This window comes from Dermacentor variabilis, chromosome 8, assembly GCF_050947875.1.
Source record: "Dermacentor variabilis isolate Ectoservices chromosome 8, ASM5094787v1, whole genome shotgun sequence".
Classification (NCBI taxonomy): Eukaryota; Metazoa; Arthropoda; class Arachnida; order Ixodida; family Ixodidae; genus Dermacentor; species Dermacentor variabilis.
Window position 1 is genome coordinate 123,837,828 of NC_134575.1, and position 22,675 is coordinate 123,860,502.

At 43.6% G+C, this 22,675-nt stretch overlaps 1 protein-coding gene across 1 annotated transcript in view; it reads right to left on the reverse strand.

Annotated features, from left to right (window-relative positions):
• The window catches only part of LOC142591258 (sodium-coupled monocarboxylate transporter 1-like), a 94,260-nt gene that overhangs the window by 2,381 nt on the left and 69,204 nt on the right, over nucleotides 1-22,675 (reverse strand). The window contains exons 9-13 of the mRNA XM_075703597.1: nucleotides 18,934-19,043; nucleotides 11,980-12,047; nucleotides 7,532-7,618; nucleotides 1,454-1,626; nucleotides 112-215 (exon numbers count right to left, since the gene is read on the reverse strand). Of these exons, the coding sequence (XP_075559712.1) occupies nucleotides 112-215; nucleotides 1,454-1,626; nucleotides 7,532-7,618; nucleotides 11,980-12,047; nucleotides 18,934-19,043 (542 nt within the window). The remainder of the gene's footprint in view (nucleotides 1-111; nucleotides 216-1,453; nucleotides 1,627-7,531; nucleotides 7,619-11,979; nucleotides 12,048-18,933; nucleotides 19,044-22,675) is intronic.

Sequence of the window (22,675 nt, forward strand, 5' to 3'; positions counted from 1 at the left end):
TGCGGGTCGTCTAATATTGCGGCAACCAAAACGTTGCACTTCAGCGACGCACCCCACCACAATGAAAAAAAAAAGCAAAGAAAGAAAAGAAAAGTTAACAATTTCTTTCACCTGTAACCGCACTTATAAATACTGCAATCACGATAGTTCCGATGAGAGCGAAGAAGCTGCTCCAGAAGTATGACAGACGAAATATGAAGAACGTTTCTTCTGATCTGCGGGAAAACAGCAATAAAATGCGTAAGAACGTTTTCTTTTCTTTCCTTAACGCTCTCAATTTTGTTTCATTTTTGTCATAGCTGTTGCTTTGCAAACCCGTCATTGACAGAATTAGGACGGTACTTAAGCTCGCGGTGAGCGGCATATTCATATCAAGGTATGTTGTAGTGTTGATCAATTTATTTAATGACGACTATAGTGTTTTGTTAAGATATATGGTTGCCTGGACAGAAAAAGCATGATTTAGGCCGGTCAATTTACAAGAATTTCTAGAAATATGTAAAAAAAACTAATTTCGAAACGCACAAACTTAATGCAGTACAGTTGCCTGAGTTCCTTAACCTGGTGGCAAATTAATAAATGACGATGCCTTATTAGGAAGGATGCAGCGTTACTATATGTTACACAATATAGGCTCATTTGCCACTCACCCTTGCACACTCATAAACTATTCTATGATTCATAGCGACGCCAGATAATTAAATTATGTCCGTTCCAGATGCTGGTATAGATTCAGGTCGCAAACACGTTATCTCGATTTTTATGCTAGATTTATTGTTTTAAACTTGATCTATCTTTCTTGAAATATATTTTCAGCTATTGCTGTAAAATAAATCATGACCCAAGCACAAAGATAGAAAACTCTATGCGCTGTTGTAATATAAAGTTGATTTTAACATCAATTATTAAATAAATGGTGGCCGACATGTACATTTTCTCCATCCGCGTGTACTTTTATGGAAGTTTCTCAGCTAAAGTGTCTTTATAAGGCTCAGCAAACAATTAGTCGAATATTTGCGGCACAAATGTCTAGGTTGAGTCCTGCGGTGGGCTTGCTGCTTCAGAAAAAGGAATAGTATGCCTAGAGTGCATACTTTTTGTACATCACCGACATTTCTATACCTGCACAGCCTGTGAAAACTTATGTATATATAGAGAGCAGTATGAGATATCCTAAAATTTATAATGAATGAGTAAATTTTTAGTGCAGCTGTTCTGAAACAGCACTGCCTGTCGCAGGGTTTCAACATTATGAGTGCTCAATTATTTTGTAAAGGTATTCAAGCAGACGGAGCCACATTCTGCCAGACTTTTACCCCGCCTAGTCACAGTTATCACTTCCTACCAAATAGTGTATTTAGCCTGCAAAAAATAAACGTTTCGTTTCTTTAGAACAGCTTCTACAGATATTTCATTAAGTACCAGCCGAGGGTAGTCGTTCTAGTTTACTTACTCAAGGACTGGCATGGCTGAGGTAATGTTAGATGGCGAAAATGTGCCAGTTTGGTTTCCAGGGCAGTAGTTGACAGAAACTGGAAGCCTTGCAGCTCTCGTTCCTCTTTTCATAGTTTCAGCCATGTGCCACAGTTGATAGGCAACCATGAACAGTGTCCCCACACCAGCGCCCTGCAGTTTAATCATCACAAATAAACACAATTGTCCAATAGTACCGGGGCGTTGAAATTGTTACTACTCATTAATCCAGAAAAGAAATATTCCTGTTTGCTAGCCCTGAAAGCATTTCGAATGTTGCACAGCAGATTGTCGGTAAATCAGGCGTTTTATCAGATTCTTGGGACCCCCAAAATAAAGGTCTATGTTTTTGTTCGCACCTGAATGTCAATATGCCAAAGCAATATAACAAACTAAAAACGCGAAAGAAAAGAAATCCTGCAGCAGCCATCTAGCAATGTCTGTTGACCGTAATACTTTTATAATTAATTATTGCGCCACAACGTATTGCCACAATCGAAAGGAATTATGTATGAGGCGTGTGCTGCCACGGGCACTTGCCTTTCGCGCTTCTATAAGAGCACTCGGCGCCATCGTGCGGCGCCACCGTGAAGCCTGTAAGGCCTCTGAAATGCATGCAGCGCACGGGCGTTGCGAACGCTGAGAAACGTGCCATGCGGCAGCTGAGCTAGTCTCTCGTGCTTGTTTCTAAACGTGCTGCACCATGTAGTGGCCCGGCTTGAAGTCCGCGCGTGATCTCCGAGATGAGAAGCGTCACGTGCCGGCACTTGCGAATGCTGAGAATCGTTCCCTCGGTATCGCACAACCAGTGGCACATACAGAGTGACCCAATTAGGTGAGCGTTTCATTGAAAACGTACCCAGTGCATTGGTGGTCTTAGCTCTGAAGCGTTGGCGTGAAAGTCGTTCAAAAAAGCGGCACAAAACAGAGTGCGTTTGTGGCGCAGGTTGTTAGGATGTCGTGTTGTTGGGTTTGAGGAACCTTATGACGTATGTTCAATTGCGCGCAGCGGCAGGCAAATTTCAAGGGTCTCTTTGGCCATGGTAGAGCGGAACATACAAACTGGAATATAGCCAATGACTGAAGCTGGCGTCGAAGAGGTGTTCATTGAAGACTAGTGCCACCGATTAACATATACTCAGTGCTCCTAGTCGGCGTCATACAGTTTCATTGAAGAGCGGTACATAATCACTCCTTCATCTACATTGACCCATGTCGGCAAAAAATAGCTCCGTTGAAGGGCAGCAGATGCGCACACATTGCCCCATACTGTGCCACTCAAGTTGATCAGACGATCGATTCCCAACTCTGTTCACTCAGCAATGCTCTAACCATAAGAGCTTGGGCTACACATGACTCAGGCTGACGGGAAAACAGTTAGCTACAAACATCGATAGATGACTTCCGCAAAGTTTGTTAAGTACTCAAGGAATGCGGGGATTTAAAATAAAAGCTACTGCAGTTGGCGTGTCTGTAAGTATTGCTTTGCGCACTGTTTTGTACAAGAGCCTTAGGGTTAATTCTAGTGTGCAAATTGTGCGGAATTTTACCTGCCTTCTATAAGAACCCTTCCTCTTTCATGCCTTAAATTGGTCAGCAAATATTGCGGGTACTCAGTTTAAACATCTGTGCAGCTTACTCTTTTGCACGGCTATTAATAATATTTTTTAGAGCGTAGCTCTTAGGTGTTCGTTCCAACGTTGAGAGTCGGCCTAAGAGCGCTAAGGCGCGCGTGCCACTGCTCACGCGTTCGTCGTCCACAGCTAGCCCCTATGGCGTTCCTGATGCCAGCGTTCCCATACTGCCCCTCCCTCTGCAGAGGCGCTGACGGCACTGGCCCACTGCCATTCCGCGCGGTGATTTCGGTCTCAACTTCTTTGCCTCAGTTTATCGCGAAATGAAAAAGCGTATAAAGTGCCCTCAAATTTTGCAATACGGAGTTTGTAATTGTCAGACATTTTATGCGAAGCATATTACTAGAGCTCAACCCAGCTCCTCAGGCGCGGCGGTGTCGCCTTCAAGGCTGACCACGTGACACCGTGACGTCACGACAGAGGAGAAATGGGGCTCCAACTCGCGCCGTCGCTCGCGGCGTCGCGGCGGTATATAAGCAGCTGCGCTTGTTTCTAGGTGGCTTTGGCTCAACTCTTGCAAGATGGGCTGGGTGGGAATCGAACCAGGGTCTCCGGAGTGCGAGACGGAGACGCTACCACTGAGCCACGAGTACGATGCTTCAAAGCGGTACAAAAGCGCCTCTAGTGAATGCGGTGTTGCCTTAGAAACGAGCTGTTTCTAAGGCTCAGGCGTGCGTCGCTTGCTCAGGCGCACATTTCGTTGCCGCGCAGAACGCTGCGTTGCTCGACGCTCACCGCGTCCAATGAGGAGCGCGTAGTCGCTGCGCCGTAGCCCATTGTCTTACACCCCTTGGCGCGTCGACGGGAACGCTGTCGCGTTCCACTCTTGAAGGCGAAGCAGAGTAACGCATGAGTTGTTTCTTCGTCTAGCCGAACCAAATATAGCCAAGCAACAGCAGTTCACCAGGCTAAACAGTGGTTCAACAACTAAAATAAAGGCTAGTATGCTTCGCATCCTGGGCTTAACCTTAGCTAAGCCACAGCCATTTTTTTTGTGCTTTAATGGAACCTAAAAATGAGACTAAATATGTTGATTTGAATAAAAAAATTCAAGGCCAAAAGGATAGATAGATAGATAGATAGATAGATAGATAGATAGATAGATAGATAGATAGATAGATAGATAGATAGATAGATAGATAGATAGATAGATAGATAGATAGATAGATAGATAGATAGATAGATAGATCAAAATGTGAACAAGCTCAGATTGAAGCAAGACTAACTACTACTGATGGGAAGGAGGTGTCGTTTGCCGAATGCTGTGCTAAAGAACTGGTGCTTGAGGGCAGCCTTCGGGGGCTGAAATGCTCGATCAGATGCAAGGAAGAAAAAATGGTAGAACTTGAGGCCAGGTCCAAGCGCAACATGATTGTAGTTTTATAGAAATATTTTTGCCTGTTCCTCCACTGTGTGGGTGCTGCTGGTTGGCTGCCTGAGTGCTGCATTAGCGAGTAGACAACAACATGGTCTACTCAGTATGTGTCAGTTGGTATGTGCTCATTGCTGGTCAATCTCCGTGTATGTTCCCGAATATACAAGCAGAAAAAGAGGCAAAACACGAAGAAGTCCACTGTAGAGATGTGAAGGAGGGGCAACAGAATAACTGTTTGGAGCGAATGTGAACGAATTGAGCGCAAGGTTGACACTTCATGAATTAGAGGTCCTTGAAATTTTCGTGAACATAAAAAAAGATACTTTGCACAGCACTCATATACATTCGACTCATATACATTCGGTCTACCAGTTTGTCGCATCTGCGGATCATGCCTGCCCACGCAGCACTGTTCTTGCAAAAGCAAAATATAAAGTAACAAGGACGGTGTGTCATGCTCGGGTGTGCAGAGTCTGGATTTCGAGGCTGGCGCGGCCTCAATTCCAATATTAATGGCCGTGTTGAAGGTGCTAGCCTCATCGCAACTGTTGCCCGTATACACGCACCTGCCTGCGATACACGGCTGAATAGCCTTCGCAGCCTCCGTGCGTTTATTCTAATGTGCTGGCGCTCGCTTAGCAAGTCTGGCTTGAACCGAAGATCTTTGTAGCCGTTCGCGTTCAGCACGTCGTTGTTTATACAAGCTCTGTGCGACGCGAAAGTAACGTCGGTCATTGTTCAGCATATCCAAGACTTCTTTATTTATTTATTTAAAGATGCCTGAGAGGTCCAAAGGGCATTCGGTATGGCACGTTTATATATTACAATGAAATCACCCTGGAAGCTATTAAGGAGCAGCACTACGAAGCAAGTGAACATTGAAAGGCAACGCAACAAAGTAAATTGCGAAATACAAAACAAGGTTCCAACGCAAGTGAACAAAAAGAAAGAAAGAAAAATGAAACATAATACAACAACAAACGTTTGAGAAATAAGCACTCAAAGAGCGTTTGAGTGCAAGCAAAGAAGAAAATGAGACACATTAAAGTATAAACAAATTAAGAATTTAAACGACTAATCCAGGCTGCAGCGCTATCGGAAAAGTGTACCTCAAGATTGTGACGAAATGTATTAAGGTTAATATCAGAGACAATATCATCCGGAAGATCATTCTGCATGCGAATGGTTTGTGGAAGTGCGGAGCAGCATTCATGTAACGAAAGAGCTTGTATAGGAGTTTATGCTTAAGCAAGCATCGGACATATCCTTAAATTACAATGAATACGCGCTCGAAGCCCACCAGGCTGCTCTTCCAATATGGTTTTTGAATATTGGATGAGAAGAGAAAGAACGCCGACAGGAAGTTTGGGTATATGCTTATGAATTGAGTACAGTATATAGTGCAGCATATATCCTAACGGCACTTCGGGTAAAGCGTTATATGCAAGTGCACATTAGGCAGGTAATTTACATAATGCACAGGCTGTTCCTTAGTGGAAGTTCAATGGAAATAATTATGATTTCAAGAATGCCCAAACGCACTTAGGAAAGAAAGACTACTAAAAATGGCGAATTTTACAGAAAAGGAAAGTGCCGATCGAAGGCGCATCCTCGAACCTATGAGAAAGCAAGCTCTATTTAAGTGGATGAGCAAAATAAGAACAAGGTGAAAGTGGAAGCCAACGTTTAAACAAGTGGACTTGTCGAAATGTTGGCTCCCGCTCTCACCTTGTTCTCATTTTTATCATAGTCTTGAATTTCAATCTCCCGCCTTCCCCCTGTTTTCCCTCTATTTAAGTGGGTAAATCAATGTTGCACAAGTGCAATGCGTACAGTTGCGTTTATATTATTACGCTGCAATGCATATTCGTCATGGAATGTTAATGTTTATCCACCAGACAGGTCAAACTTTATTCTTATATAATTAATATTGTTCTTGTTTTGCTTTACCTATAAGCTTTGTCGAAATGCAAGTACCAGTTCAAGCACGTGGACGCAGCGGGGTCTCGAGATTCAAATCGTCGTGTGATTTTGGCTGCAGGAAACATCGTCATAAGTGATGTACATGCAAAGGAGTACGTAGTTTGCGAGTGAGACAGTGAGCCTTGTTTCTTTTTGATATCACTCTTGTGTCACGCGGTCGCATAAAACATTTCTTGTGTTTCACGTCCATCGAGTACAGCAACGCACAAAATAATCGGGCGAGACTTTGAGAGCTGAAATGTGCTAAATGAGATGTTTCAGGAAGCATTACCAGCTGTGTCATCACAAGCCACGCTCTTAATGCGAAAAGAAAAAAAAATGCCTTCACATACACTTCTCTAATGGGCCAAGCAATTTGTGCACAAAAGACTGTCCTTGTGGCGGTAAAGGGCTGATGACCAAAAATTGGAACCCTGATCAGATTATGTAACACAAATGTTTCTGCAGCTTTTTATGCCCTAGCTAGAACATTGTGCACGGCAGCTTCGTCCGAGGCAAGCAATATCCTACGAAGAGTAAGACCTTTACGCTCCTTCGAATGGCAGTTGCGCGTCGTACCAGGGGAAGATTTATTAACCCGGGCCGGGAGAATAACTCTGCCATAATAAGGAAACAAAACTAAAAATGCGTTGATGGTGCAGAAACACCGTTTTACCGGTTCTGCAGTCGTGATTTTATGTTTTCAGTAATAAATATAGAAAAAAGTTACATGTAGCGTTTTGTGCCCCCTTGTAAAAATGTGCGCCGTTCTCTAGAACTTCAGCAACCGCTGTCCAAAGCGCTGTAAGTACTGTAACAATGAACAATACGATACATTGCTGGTACTGTCGAGCAGAAAAACAGAACGACGTACACTTTGTAACTATGCAACGATCGCTTTTTCAGCTTGAATTTACTTGCAACTTTGTAACTTGAACTTGAACTAAGTTGAACTTTTGTAACATAGGCACCAGTTGACCTTCATAATGTAACCTCCGTAAAGACATTGCACAATGGAAGTAGTATGACGTAGCGTCCAAAATTTAAAGCAAGATCGAACAACTTGTATTTCGAGTTGCTTACGTACCTTGCAATGGACAAAAGGAAATAGCACAGCCAAGATGCACAATCCTACAAAAGGCGCCGTGATTGCTGTGTTCACCATTAAAAGTATCTGCAAAGAGTGTTATAAGCGGTTTGAAAAGGCAGCACATGTTATTGAGGAATATCGCGCATAAGACGTACTGAGAAAATTACCAGACGCCGACGCTTTTACACCGCTAGATCCACGGCAGGATAGCTAGTGGATCATCACAGGACATTGTGTCATTGCAGAGTTAGCACATCGTATCACGGGCCAATGGAACGAGTTAAGAGAAAGGCCGCTACTAACAGCACTCCATTTTTCATTATTATGTTATATTGCTTAGCTTGCTTGCAGGTCATGAAGTATATATCAGGGCACAAGAGAAAACAACGGTTAATCCAGTCTGGTTTTCACGCTAACAAAATTTAAAGAGGAACCACTGTACCATGTAGCCGGACTCTGCTCCTGGACCGCATTGCTCTAACAGGCGGACATCGTTTGCGTGTAAAACCAAAGCGAATAATCGAATAAATATGAACAATTTGATGCGCAGCTTTACATTAATTGCACAACGGTGCATGTTTTGTAAAGCATATCGACCTTGGAAGTTGGTATGCCCCACAGTGTCCTAGTTCGTACGGCATATCCACCTGGAACAAATTCTGAGGCTGACACCCGAATCGAAGTATGTGGTCCCAAAATATCTATCAATATACGTTGGCGTTGACTTAGTTTGTGTATTGCAGTTCCTAAAAAGACGTTGGTTTAGAAGTTGGTGCAACATTCCGTTAGCGCCACTGGATTTATTGGCGCTTTTCTGGAAGATATTGCTAGTTCCAAAATTTGTTACAAGTTGTTGTACCTTGATAACTTAGTGGCCACAGTGCCTACATTGCAACATCAGTCCAAAAAATCAGTTAGAAATGTGACAAGTCAATCTTTTTTTCTGGTTCTGCTTCTGTTTTTTATTTGTAAATCGTGTATGCTTCTTCGAGTAATCCAGCTAAAAAGCAGATTTTTTGCGAGGTCTATCCCAAACAATTATTCGGTGAGTTAGAAAGTAAAAGTGGAGATGATAGAATCCATGCAACTCTCTTTCTATCTCTCCAGTCGAACGGACCAGGTTGATCTTTTATTGTAGCGGAACTGTTGCATGACAAGGCAGAATTTCTCGTGGGCACTTTTTGGGCAACTCCTTTTAAATCTTTGTCGATATGTAGATAGACGAACCGACAGAACAAAGAATCAATACCTAATTTCTTGTGAAATTGGCTAAAATGCTGCAGATATTCACTAAGTGTAGCGAAGAGCTTATGGAAATGATGTCCTTAAAGAAAGAACTGTGTCCGATCAAGTAAAGCGCTCGCGGAAAGGTTGTAAAAAGCCCAAGAACGATGCAAATGAGAATGACCATCCACATCGTTTATTTTTACAAAGCGCACAAACTAACAAAGGCAACAGAGTGTTTATTCGTTGCTGCGCTTTGCAAAAAGGAATACGTTCCAAATCACTTGCTTTTCTATTCTTCTAGACTCGGCCTGTTACACAGATAAAAAGGTCGATCGTGTGCGTTCTCTTGTGCTCAGCGATTGTTGGAATGATAGTACAAGCATTTGCTTTGCTTGACAGTTGTGCGTTCACAGGATCTTACTGGAAAACTTGAAAACTAAATTATTTGTGCCACGATGGGGCCAAAACTGCTGGCTCCTAAGCAACAGCCGCGACGAAAAGGATGTTGCATTGAATGGAAATCTTATGACTACAATGAACAATTCTTTCGAGGGGTTGTCACCAGTGGCAAGAGGGGAATTCAGTTTGACGGCATCAACTGAAAAAGAAAGATGAGGCCAGGCGAGAAAAGCGCGGAAGAACAACGGAAAAGTCAACTTCGTGTTTATGGTGTCGCTTAAGTGCCATGGAGTTGTGCGCCGCGAGTGTTTAAGGTAGGGCCAAGTTGGTCGATTCAGCTTTCTTCATTGACAAGTCTCCAAGCGTCTAAGAGAGCGTGTGCAGCGGGTGCGATCAACTTTGTCGAAAGGGTGGCACTAGGTTCTCCACAAACAATTGTGCCCTTACGCTATGTGGATTGATATTGCGAGTATTTTTGCCACACACGTCCAACAATATGTCACAACTGTGTATATGCTCATTGGGTTCACTGTTCTGCGACTTTTTATGTTCCTCCAAATGTAACTGGGGCTCCAGCAGCATTATTTTGTGGATATGACAATTAAAATGGAAACCATAGAGTTTCTCAAGCGTCCAACAGACGAGGACATTCAAGCGCGCGTCAAGCCATAGAATAAGTGGTTCAGTTGGTCTGGTGCGTTTAATAGGGAGAAATTTCTAGGCGAGCACAATCCCATCGTATATCCCAAAGGCGATTACTGAAGTTTCATAAGCTCTAAAAAACAGGAGTGCCTGGTATATGCCTCCGTGTCATGAACGTGAACCGCATACTCCTAAGAGATAGTTCCACTGATAGAATGTCTCGAATAAAGAAGCAACAGCAATGATTGATATGGTATAAAGGTTGAGTTATAAATCATGGACACAAGAGTGAAATGCCGATGTATATGTGGTTCGTTAGTTCAATGCCTAACCTCTCAATTTGCGAATCTTAATATCACTCAGCTTCCTCTCATTCCATGTTAAAGGTCCAAAGGCCATTGAGAATTACACCACAGCAGCCAGTCGTACAGAGCAGGAGAAACGGTAGCCGTTTCAAATGACCCGCAATACTAAAAAAATGCCATGTAATCGCAGATGAAAATATAAAAATGAATATAATAAAACAGTGATGTAGACTAGGCAAAGTATTGAATACTGGACAGAAAAGAAGATTTCAATTATTTTCGACGGGCCGCGGCGGATAGGGACTTTAGAGAGGGATTTTGGAGCTGAAATAGGAAGCGCTATGTGACGTTTTGGACCAGTATTATTTCTTGGTAACCACTGCCGATTTCTTACAAATTAAATTGTGTTTCCCTAAATTCAGGTCTTACTTCTGATGAAATCATGTCACATTTCAGCAAAAATGAATAGATTACACATGTCCCCCATATTTATCAACCCTAAATACACGGTGCATTCAATCAATGGAATATCCAGACTGAAACTTAGCACACAATTTTGCCTTCTCTTGTGTCTGTATCTGGTGTTTCTGTTTATAAATATTTATCACGTATTTAAACTTACGTATTGACTAGGTTGTGCGTGAGCATGGGCAAAAAAAAAAGAAAAGAAAGAGCGACTTCTCGCATGGTTTCTATAAACATCATTAAGCATTGAAAAAGTACTGTGGTTCCACAGAGATCGCTAAATATATATCACATCGTATATGATTGCGAAGGCCTGAAAGACAAATTAAGTTGCAGTACATTTGTCGATCAATGCATCCTACAGGTCAGCAATATTACTTTCTTCGGTAGCTCTTCTGTTTCCGCACATTTCCTCATTTCAGCATCACCCAGAAGCATGAGCATCCCGTCGCAAGAATTGCCAAACCTATACTAGTGAACAGCTAGCCTGCCATAGACGGACGCCGATTTTTCGATGAACTGCTAAAGTCACTGAATGGTTTAAATAAGCCAACCAATCCACCATTTCCTATCTGGCTGCAAGCAGACGGAACGCACACACAACTGACCAGCGTGCTGTTTCGGAGCTAAGCAAATTCAGCTGACTGAATATGTGCTGTATAATTTTATGTGGCTACCAATAAAGCCGCACGCCCGGGTGGATGCCTCCACGTATGCGAATCAGTGGCAGCTTTAGCGCTGTATTCAGTGCAGCGGTCGCGTAGCTGTTTCTTTGTAGGCACCCAAATTACCCGCATAATTTAGAGACAGAGTTTAGAGCTCTGGTGGGCTGTTAATGTGCTTCTTCCTAATTTGAATAATTTTCATCTGTACACGCTTTCTCTATTGTCGTAATATATTCCCGGATAATGCGCTCTCCGTACTCGACGTTCTGACGTGGGTGCGTCATTGTGAAATGTGAAACGAGCCGCGAGGTATTTTTGTTAACAGCTAGAAGGAGTGTGGCCAGAGCACGAGTGAAGTATATTGTTCAATCCAGCAATAATTATGGCACCAGTTTTAAGGGTGGCCACAATTTTGAAATGCCGGATCATATACAGCGATGTTTTAATGGCTTCCTTTCTGTTGCTTTGGATTCAGTTGTAAAATTGCTTTGTTCTCTTTATTTTTTTAACGGCATTCTACATCCCATAGCGTTCCATTAGAATAAGCGCCAAAATTGACGGCACACAAGAAGAAATACAGACAGGACAAGCGCCTTGTCCTGTCTGTATTTCTTCTTGTGTACCGTCAATTTTGGCGCTTATTCTATTGAAAGATATGCACCAACTAGCCCCACAACGTGTTTTACTGCATCCCATAGCGATTGTGTTGCTCCGACATTTGGAAAATGAAGTATTTACTTACCCTAGTTAAGGATCCCATGTGTATGACCAGTGTGCTGTACGCGGTCATTACCAAGCCTAGAATAACAGCTGTAAAATTTGCAATAAATTGGCATAAGACAAGCAGCTGTGACTCGTACACTGAAAATACAGCTTCACAAATTCCAATGCAATCTACAAATTATCACAGGCACTAGAATCGTCTATTCAACCACCGAGACTGATTAGTAATACCATCGCGGATTTACTTAAATTTATGAATAGATGCAGACCCCACAACTGGGATAATTATTCCGAGAAGTAATGATTTCCTTGTAATTCATTAAGACGAGAATAAATGTGCGGTCGGTTGGCGGCTTCTGTAAGAAAGCAACAGCAACGTGATCAAGTGAGCCAACATAAATGACTACGCGCAACCAAAATTATTGTCAGTTCATTATTTCAATCATTACAGTACATATGCCTCAAACCTAACAAGGTCCCTGCATAAAAAAGTATCATAAAATCAAAGAGCGGGAGTGAAGATTTCATTTATGAAAAGTAATATCCGTGTATTTAACTAGCATTAGCCATGGGGTTGTACGGTTGCATCTGATTGGAGATGTGTTGAATTTGTTTGAGATGTGCTTAACCGGTTCGGTATTGAGACCACTTTTTAATGCATGCGAAGACATAATGAAGCAACTTTCACTAGAGTTCAATGTCATGCGAATACATACGGAGGAGGAGGATGAATGCAGTTGAATCAAGCACTGCGGTATGAGCACGATTGTTCAGCGTATTTGACTATAAGAACTAACATTTTGGCGTTCTTATTGGTGGACTTGCGCCAACACCTCGGACGCTACCGCTAATTGTGGCACCGAATGCAGATGAGGCGTCCGAGCTATACATAATCCACATGTTAGCGTTAGTGTGATCTACGCACAGTGGCCCTTGGCGGACGCTTGGTGTGCTGCATAGAAATGGCTATTTCACGTAGCCAAGGGCTCGTACAGATAGTCTGCAGTGGCATGGAGGCATCCATGTTCCCTCTCGTGTGTGACGTCATCTGACGGGCTCCACAGCCCCATTGCGCGCGTGGTCAGTTCATGCAGGTTCTTTGAAGCCGTCGATTGCCCGCTCCTACTCAATCAAGTTTATCAAAACACTTGAGTCAGAAATGTCGTGCAACAGAAGAGAGCACTTCGGTCGTGCCACTTTTTACGTAAAGCTGAAATGTGGCGTTTAGAGGTAACGAAAATTTATATTGCCGTTAAGCCTTCGCGCATGTTATTTGCATTTACGCAAGGTGGGCAAATATAAGAGGTCAGCATGTATGACATATACGAGCTATATATCATATGCACGCACCTATAAGCTATCCTTGTTGTCCATGACATCAATTTTTTTCATCAGTATTGATATATCCGGTATGTGCGAGAGGCTACATCAGCAAAAATGTAGGGCAACTGCCCCGTCAACTACTTATTCGCTGAAGCTCAATACCAAATGGACAGCAGCGAACAACGACGTGGTCCCTGCCGAAGCGCGGTCACAAATTCAACAGTGACTTGAATGACTTTCGCCCGTCCTTTTCTGAAGCCCTTCTATGGAAATGCAATTGCAGTTCACACCACTCAATCGAACGTTTTCTCAAATGAGAACGACTTTACGTTTGAGCATCCTATGAACACTGTGTGCAATGTGTTCGCTGGACGTAGGTTTCCTATTGCGATATTTTGAAGAATTATAGGCGCGACACTGGCTGTTGTAGCAAGCATCTGGCTACCATTAATAACACATACTTTTACACTTCAGAGGTTCCAATCATTTTGAGGTTAAAGCTTGGACTGTACATGTCGATTTCAAAGAGAGAAAAAAGAAAAAAAGCTGTTCTCGTGAATATCACACATTGTATCTGTATCTGAATGGGGAGGTGTTCGCTTTTTTTGCAAATATCGTAACATAGTATTTTCAAGACCCCGTAAGGAGCAATCATGGGACTACGATTAAAATACACGCACTTTAAACAATGCATAAGCTCGTGCCCAGTGAAGAGACATATGACACAATTTATAGTCCTTATGAACCTGTAAGAATTTTCTAACAATTCATAGACAGGTCTCACCAATAAAGAGCGTCGCCTGGCGAATATCATGCGACCGAAATGCTTCAAATGCTTCAACTATGAGAGAGAGAAGTCGTTCTTGTGGGGAAAGGAGGAAAGGCTAGCTCTATCTTCTGCAACTCATGCGGGAGCACGGATCAGCGCCAGCAGGGTGGGGGAGATGGGAGTAAAGGAGAGAGAGCGTAGGAGGGAGAAAGGTAGAGGGTCGTCCTAGCAGCATCAGAGCAGCCCGGCCGGGAGGGCCCAATGGTTTCGACTGGAGGAGTAGGCTGGCGATATACCGTATAGGGGGTGGCCCAGCAGAAGCGAAGTTGTGGCGGATCACAAAGCCCGAGGCGGTGGGATTGCCTGACGGCAATCCCACCACTTCGGGCTTTCTATTCGTCTTTGTATAAATTTCCTATAGCCTCGCCGAGAGCCCTAAGGAGCCTCGTTACTCGACGTCACTTAGGAAGGTTGGTAGCTGATTACGAGAGGGGAAGAGGATATCTTCCTGCCGTGAACGTGGGAGCCCCGGGCGGTGGAACCGGCAGAAGTCGGCCGCGGTGCTGCAGGTGAGCAGGGCAGGCCAGCAGGAGGTGCTCCAGAGTCTCTGGTTCATCGTAGGAGGCACAGGCTGGCGAGGGGACTTTCCCAGGGCGGTGCCGGCGACAGGTGGCAACTCACAGTCGGAGCAGCCGCGAGGCATCCCTTCTTGGGAGGCCGTGCTGTGGAAGAGGCCGTGGAAGCCGGCCCAGGGATACCCGTTTGTCCAGGTGGCAGGCGATGATTTGCCGGCACAACCTGTGTCTCGAGAAGTCTGCGGCCGTTACCGCAGGGCTGAGGGTGACGCTTGAGTTGTGGGTGCTCTTTGCAAGAGTGTCCGCCTCTTCACTGCCCGCAATCCCCACGTGTGTGAGTAGCCAATGCAGGGATAGTGAGCATCCTGAAGGGCCATCAATCTTGAATAGAGCAGCGCAACTCCAAGGCTAGCCCTGTCAGGGCTTTGCAGGCAGAGCATCGCTGCCTTGGAGTCGCAGAAGATGGCTGCCGGAGTTGCTGGTAGCTCCTCTGCTAGTAGATTCACAGCAAGGTGGAGTACTGCTAGCTCTGCTGCGGTAGAGCTTGCATATCCCGGGAGACGGCGCATCTTGCTCTTTTGTAGGGCCGGTGCAACGCAGGCTGCTGAGGATGATCCCATCTCCGGAATGACATGCATCGACGGAGATGTGAATGTGGTCTCCAAGTCTCTCTTGGAGGAGAGAGCCTGCAGTCTGCTGTAGGCGACATGTTGGGGAACGGTTCGTCGAGACACCTGGCAGCTCCGTCGAGATAGGGACTGGTTGTCGCTGTGTTGGGTGAGGCTGTACAGCGTTTGCAGGCGTGTCCCCTATGACTTCCTTATAGAGGCCAGACAGCTCACCCATGTGTGATACTGGCCGGGAGCGTAGCCGGTTCAGGAGTGCTTAACCATATGCGGCCTGGTAAGGTAAGGTAAGAAGAACTTTATTGGGTCCTGAAGGTCAACCCTAGGTTGACGCGGGCCGCTCCCACGTTGGGACTGTCAGGCCGAGCCGTTCAGCCACATCGCGGGCCTTCTGCACTGCCCGTAATTGGTCAGAGAGTCATTCGCTGTGTAGCATTTGCCGCCACCATTCTTGTTCCTTGTCACAGTCTGTGAAGGCCGCCGGGCACTGCCAAATCATGTGGTCAAGAGTAATGATGACATTGCACTTATTACAGTTGATTTGAGTTTCCCTCTCCGGATAGATGCTGTTAATAAAATCTGGACTTGGGTATGTTCTTGTCTATAGCAAACGTAATGTGACCGCTTGGGCTCTGCAAAGCTTACCGTATGGCAATGGGTATTCCCTTCTGCTTAAATAATAATGCTTCGTGATTTCATTATATGTTAATAATCGATCCCTGTGTTCTCCAGGTGAAATGTAAGTTGCTCGGTCTTGAAGAGCATGCCTAGAAAGTCCTCGTGCTGCTTCATTTGCCACCTCATTGAGGTTTCTCCGAGCTCCGTCCAACAGCCCCAGATGTGCAGGAAACCAGCGGATTTCAATCCTCTCATTGTTGACCTTCTGTAGTAATTTTGTTGCTATCCGTGTTACATATCCGTTGGTAAAGTTGCGTATGGCTGTTCTAGAGTCGCCGTAAATGCGTGTCCACCGATTAGCCCGGATGGCTAAGGCGATTGCTACTTGTTCTGCTACTGTTGGGTCCTTGGTATAGAGGGTGATGGCATCCCGTATGTTACCTTGAGTGTCTACAACAACGGAGGTATGCGCATCCTTATTTTTAATCCAGGCAGCGTCAACGAACACCGCCTGCTGCTTATGTTGATCTATGTCTTGAAGGAGTGCCTTCGCCCTTGCCTTCCGTCTCTGGAGGTTATGTGTCGGGTGCATGTTCCTAGGGAACGGGGTCGTCTTTATTGATTCTCGTAATCCCTCTTGTAATTGTTTTAATAATCCTCCTTCGTTGGTGTGGTTGGTAATTTCTACGCCAATTTCTTGAAGTAGCGCCCTCCCAGGTCGTGTCCCCATTAGTCTCTCCTGGTGGGCCACCTGTTGAGCCTCAGCTATCTCCTCTAGTGTGTTATGCAGCCCTAGACGCAATAAGCTATCATTGGCCGTGCTGATGGGAAGTCCTAGTGCATTCTTTATAAGTCATCTGATTAAAGCGTTTAGCTTGTTCTTATCAGCCTGTGTCCATTGTAGCATGCCAGCCACGTACGAGAAGTGGCAAAAGGCGAATGCATGTACCAATCTTATGGCACTGTCTTCTCCTAACCCCCTCCGGCAAGTCTTAATATGGTGGAAGAGTATGCGGCCAGCAGAGGCTTGGCGTGCTCGCCACAGCAATCGGAGCTGTTAATCATTGAGCCAAAACATCAAAGGGGACATGCTGGAAGCAGCAGACCAATCACTGTTTTCGTAAACGGAAATGAGGTTCCCAAGGTGGAGGAAATAAGAATTCTGGGCATGCATATCCAGAGAAATGGATGCAACCTCACGACAATCAATAAAGCTAGAAGGATACGCGGCGCAGGTCACGGGGATCTTTAGGAGAATTTCACTCAAAGTCAGGGTCCTCAAGGAGAAGAGCCTCCTCAGACTCATGCAAGGCTTTATTACCAGCCGTATAACGTATGCCACACCGTATCTTGTGTTTAAACGAGACGAAAAGGAGAAAATAGATGTGATCATTAGGAAGAGCGTTAAGAGAACCCTAGGGCTCCTAGACTCGACCTCGACAGACCTCCTCCTCAATATGGGGGTTCACAACACGCTAGTTGAACTCACTGAGGGAGTACGAGTGTCTCAGTTGGAAAGATTAGGCCAGTCTAAAACAGGGAGAAAAATCGTGGAAGGGGTAGGAATTCAATGCGACAGGGGTGCCCCGACTGACAAGAAAGACATTCCGTTGGACGTGCGTAAACGCTTCCGAATCGCCCCCTACCTAAATATATGCATCCTGTCTACAACAAAGAGAGGAGAGCTCACAAGGCTAAGGCTCTAGTAAATAAACTTTAAAACACACCGGCGCATAACGTAGCGCACATGGACGCCTCTTGCGGCAGAGACGGGGCTGCGGTATCGATGGTGGTTGGTGGCGACGGGTGTGTTAAGTAGCGTGCTCCACGTGCACGAGGGACGCCTGTACAACCGAGGATCTTGCTGTAGCGCTCGCTTGTGCGGGTACAAAAGCAGGAGTAATATTGTGCGATAACAAATTAGCTATCCAAAATTTTAACAATGGGAGAATCTCGGAAGAAGCCCTCCACATTCTACTCAAAAATCCCCCAGGAGGGACATAACCTTTATTTGGGTACCGGCCCATGAAGAAGTCCCAGGCGGCGAAGCCGCTCACGAGCTCGCCCGAGCACTCTACCACCGGGAAACTCTAGAGCAGCCAGTTCCAGCGACAAAAGATGGCATGATCACGTACAGGGAAATTGTCGATCATTACAAAGCTGAAAGGAGAATCTTTCCGCCTCCGCATCGGCCTCTCTCTCTGAAGGACGCTAGCACTTGGCGACGCCTCCAGGCAAACAATTATACATCACCACATTGGATTTACTTAACACAGACGAGGGACTATAACGACGCCCTCTGCAAAATTTGTAAGCAAAACTAGCTAGACCGTATAATATGGGAGTGTGCTAGCTCCCCAGGGGCCAAGGAAAACATTGACAGTAAAGAAGCCTGGGAGGCCTTGCTCCAGAGCGAGGCTGAAGACGACCAGCGTCGAGCAATCCGCCTGGTCGTTGAGGCTGTGGAGACTCACCGTCCTCGACGCGCGGGGACTGCTTCGTCCTCCCCCCTCCCTTACCTACGTGTAGATCAAGAGGCGGGCACTCCAGCTCGGTGGAATAATCAAGTTTTCAAGAAATAAATAATTAAATCAATCAATCAATCAATCAATCAATTGAGAGCAAGTGATTTTTCGTTGTTCCTACACGAGATTTCAAATTCCATGCTACACGCAGTGCAGCTACATTTGTTTTGCTCTCATGTTCACAGCAGCCTTTGCGATAGATCGGCAAGGTTTTCTCAATATTGTAATGAAGCGGACGCGCCTCCTGTTTCCGATAGTAGCTCGGAGACGACGACGACGACCCGTGCTGTGATTTGCAAGAGAGCTCGGGCGGTTCGTTGCTGTTAGGCTGCTGTTGATCTGGTGCTTCTCAGCTTTCACTAAACGCCATTACACTGTGCACAAAATGTGCTTAAAGGCCTCTTTATGAAATAACAGAAGAGTAGCTCTGGGATTCGCTACCACTAACAAGGTCCATTTAAGTTTTTCTTAACGAAATAAATTACTATGGGGCATATCTCAATTTGACACAAAAACGAAAATTGGGCTATACTTCACCTGTACTGCGTGTGATCATCGAAACGTGCTCGTCTGCTTTTTTGTATCCTTGAGCGATGACGTCGACGTAGAGGATTGCTGCTTGTGAATTTATCGCTGATGATATTGTGCTAGATGTGAAGAAAGTATTTTTTGTCAATACTTACATTTAATAAATGTTATTGACATAAACCTGCTATATTTTATTTAGTTTGTTGGAACCACTCATGAACAATGCAAGGAGTAAAATGTGTTCAAAATATTGGAACCATGCTATATCAATTTTCACCAAAGCATTATTGCTGAAAAAATCATCAGCCGTTCCACTCTCTGAAGATCGAGCAGTGATAGTGTGTTTCAGCTTAATCGATGCATCTATGTATACAGTGGTAATAATAATAATAATAATAATAATAATAATAATAATAATAATAATAATAATAATAATAATAATAATAATAATCTGGAAGAAATTATTTTAAGTTTTCGTCCTAACATGGCCACTGCATAAGATGGTATTTCTTTACACAACATCAAAAGGAATTTCAATGCGCTGTCAGATATTATCCTGCATATACTGAATGGTTTTTTGGAAGGCGACGAAATTCCAGAATGTTTAAAAACTGCAGTTGTACCACTGCACAAGTCAGGGAAGAAAGATAGCATTAAAAACTATCTGCCTATTTCGATATTGCCGATTATTGCTCAGGTCTTAGAAAAATTTCTTTTCCACACTATGTCTTCTTTTCTTAACAAATTTTCTATCCTGACCGATCGACAGTTTGAGTTTATTTCAGGGCGTGGTACTGTGGCACTGCCTCAGGAATTTTCAGATGAACTGTTCTCGGCATTTGATCAGAATCTTTTCCCATGTGTGCTATCTTTAGATGTAGCGAAAGCGTTTGAAACCCTGAATCATCAAATCTTGTTAAGTAAACTGCATTTTTGGGGATTTTGTGGGCCTTTTTAAAAAGTTCTCGAAACTTGCTTGAGCAACAGATTTCAGGTGGTCTACTGATGATAAGGGCGTATTTAGTTCTAAGCTGTCGGTAAAAGCTGGGGTTCCTCAATGCGCTACCTCAGGGTAGCGCATTGTGTTGTAGTCTGCCTTCCGTCCTTGTTTGCTGGCGCTAATTACACTTTCAGTTTACCAACACGCCCAACAAATGGAAAATTCCTCAGGGGTCCATTTTGTCACCATTGTTGTTTAATATCTTTGTTAACAACTTCCCTTTGGCATTCTCGAAATGTGTAGTATTCCAGTATGCTGACGACACTGTATTATTATTGAAACACCTTTCTTATAAAACGTCCACTGAAATGTTGCAAAATGACGTGTACAAGGGAATGGTTTGGTTCTCTAATAATGAAATTGTTGTAAATGCCCAAAAAACAAAACTTGTTTGTTTTCGCTCCCCACTTAAGACTACGGATATTAACATGCCTCTCTACTTGCATGAGTCAGACTGTGTTCATTGAAAATGTGCGCTTATTCCATACGCGGATTGTGTGAAATATCTCGGAATCTATTTCGATAGTAATTTATCGTGGCAACATCCCTTATCACTTATTTGTTCAAAACTGAGGTCAGTAGCGTGGCTATTGTTTAATATCCAAAGTACTGCACCCTTGTCTGTAAAAAATATTATAGCACAGGCACTAGGTTACAGTGTGTTGAGGTACGGCATTACAGTCTTTGGCTTTTGTTCTGATCGTTGGAGATGCAGGGTTGACCGGGTTATAAAAAAAAACATTCTTAAATATGTTGCATACAATTCCCCAATAATAACATGCAGAATAATACATGTTTTGCATTTCTGTGAATGTCACCCGTAAATGAAAAGTGATTCATAATGTCTGCATTTTGTTGTTTTCCTGTTCGTGTTTTTCGTAACTTGTATGACAATACTATTTCTGCATTCATGTCAATTTTTTTCGCCGCAGTGCGAAGTAACTTTGTATAAATAGTCCCATTTATCCACATATTGTTTATAATTTTTATTGTTCATCTTGTACTTGTGCACGCATTGCTACGTGATGCCAAAGAAACCAATAAGGGACACAGACCTAGTCAAGCCGATTTTATGGCTTTTTGTCTGTGCCCCTGCTATCTGTACGTTGTATAGATACAAAATAAAGTTAAAAAAATATATCTTCCGTGAACTTGGTCTACCGAACTTCCATTCATTACTTATAGAAACAGTTGTCGTTAATCATTTCTGGAATTCCGCTTTCAAACAACAAAGTGCCGCCGCAAGAAAGCTTAGAAAACATGCCCGTTATGTAGTTCCTCGTTCAGCCACAAGGTATGGCGCGGCCAGACGCTGTGCTTATGTGCCTGACATATTTAACAAATTACCAGAAGAAATTTTTAACGCGATATCAAAAAGCACGCTCAAACACTTCTTAAAGCGGCTACAGTAAAATTAACGTCTTTTACATATTTCTTTGCGTCGCAATATTTACCTCTCCAACTTTTGTTATATGTAGATAACCAAATGTTATCTTCTTGTTTTCAATTTTTTGCCTTTCGTTTCATTTTTATTTATTTTCTTTTTATTCATTTCTGATCAATTTATGTATATTTCTTTGCCTTGCCTATCATATTCATTGGCACGGTCGTACAAGCAACTGAGGCTTAGGCCGGCCTGATTGTGTTGTTTTGTATATTTTGTGACAATAAACATTATTATTATTATTATTATTATTATTATTATTATTATTATTATTATTATTATTATTATTATTATTATTATTATTATTATTATTATTATTATTATTATTATTATTATTATTATTATTATTATTGAAGGACACGGACTGCGAATACATCGTTGGACTGTGGAGCGAATTATTATTCTTTTATGAACTAGTAACATGTGCATGTACCTCCGCATGGCAGACGGGAATTCCACAGTATTTAAAACTTAACTGTGAATTACATATGTATGAAGAGCATATGAAACGCGGTGTAAAGTTAGAGTTGTCTATGTCGCCAATGTTTATCTAATTTGTTTCGGGATAGTTTGGTAAAACATGAGTTACAGCCGTTTTCTGTAACCATACTCCTTCCGTATACGGCCATGTATTGACAGCAGATGGTATTTCTATTACGTTTTCAACGTCACTGTGAAGTAACTCATTAGGACAGAGAAATGAAACTCGGAGTAATAATAGAGTCATCTTAGCGGCCAACTTCAGTATACTGTTTTGTTCCAAAATACCTACTTTAGATTGAGAGCTACACAGCATTCACGAGAAACAGGAGACAGAAACGCAGGCGGCGTCTGACGCGGACCGCGGAGGAGACGGCTCGAATTTTGTGTCGACACACGGGAACGATCCTGGGGAATGTAGCCCTTAACAGCTTCACTGCAAAAATTATGACGTCAAGTTATGATAAACAAATAGAGCGAGAAATAGACAAGCAGAAAGCTTAAGGCGGTTTTACTGGTTCTGTTTTTTTACACGAATCACATGCGGGTCTTCCGGTAATGTCATCCTACTTTCCATCATCAAGAAGGGCTTTGTATAACAAAGAAAATCATTTGAACCACTATGGCCCGAAATCATGACTTATCAGTTCTGAGGCAGGCCTTTTCAGCACTTCACTAGTGCACCAGTAGGCCCAAGTGAGCATCGGACTACCAGAAGCATATTATGCAGGTAGGTACGTAAACATAGACACAGTTAAACTCAACAGTTTGACGCTTGCTTCGCAGCTAACAAAAGCTTGGCGTTACGAGCAGTTGAACGCAATACA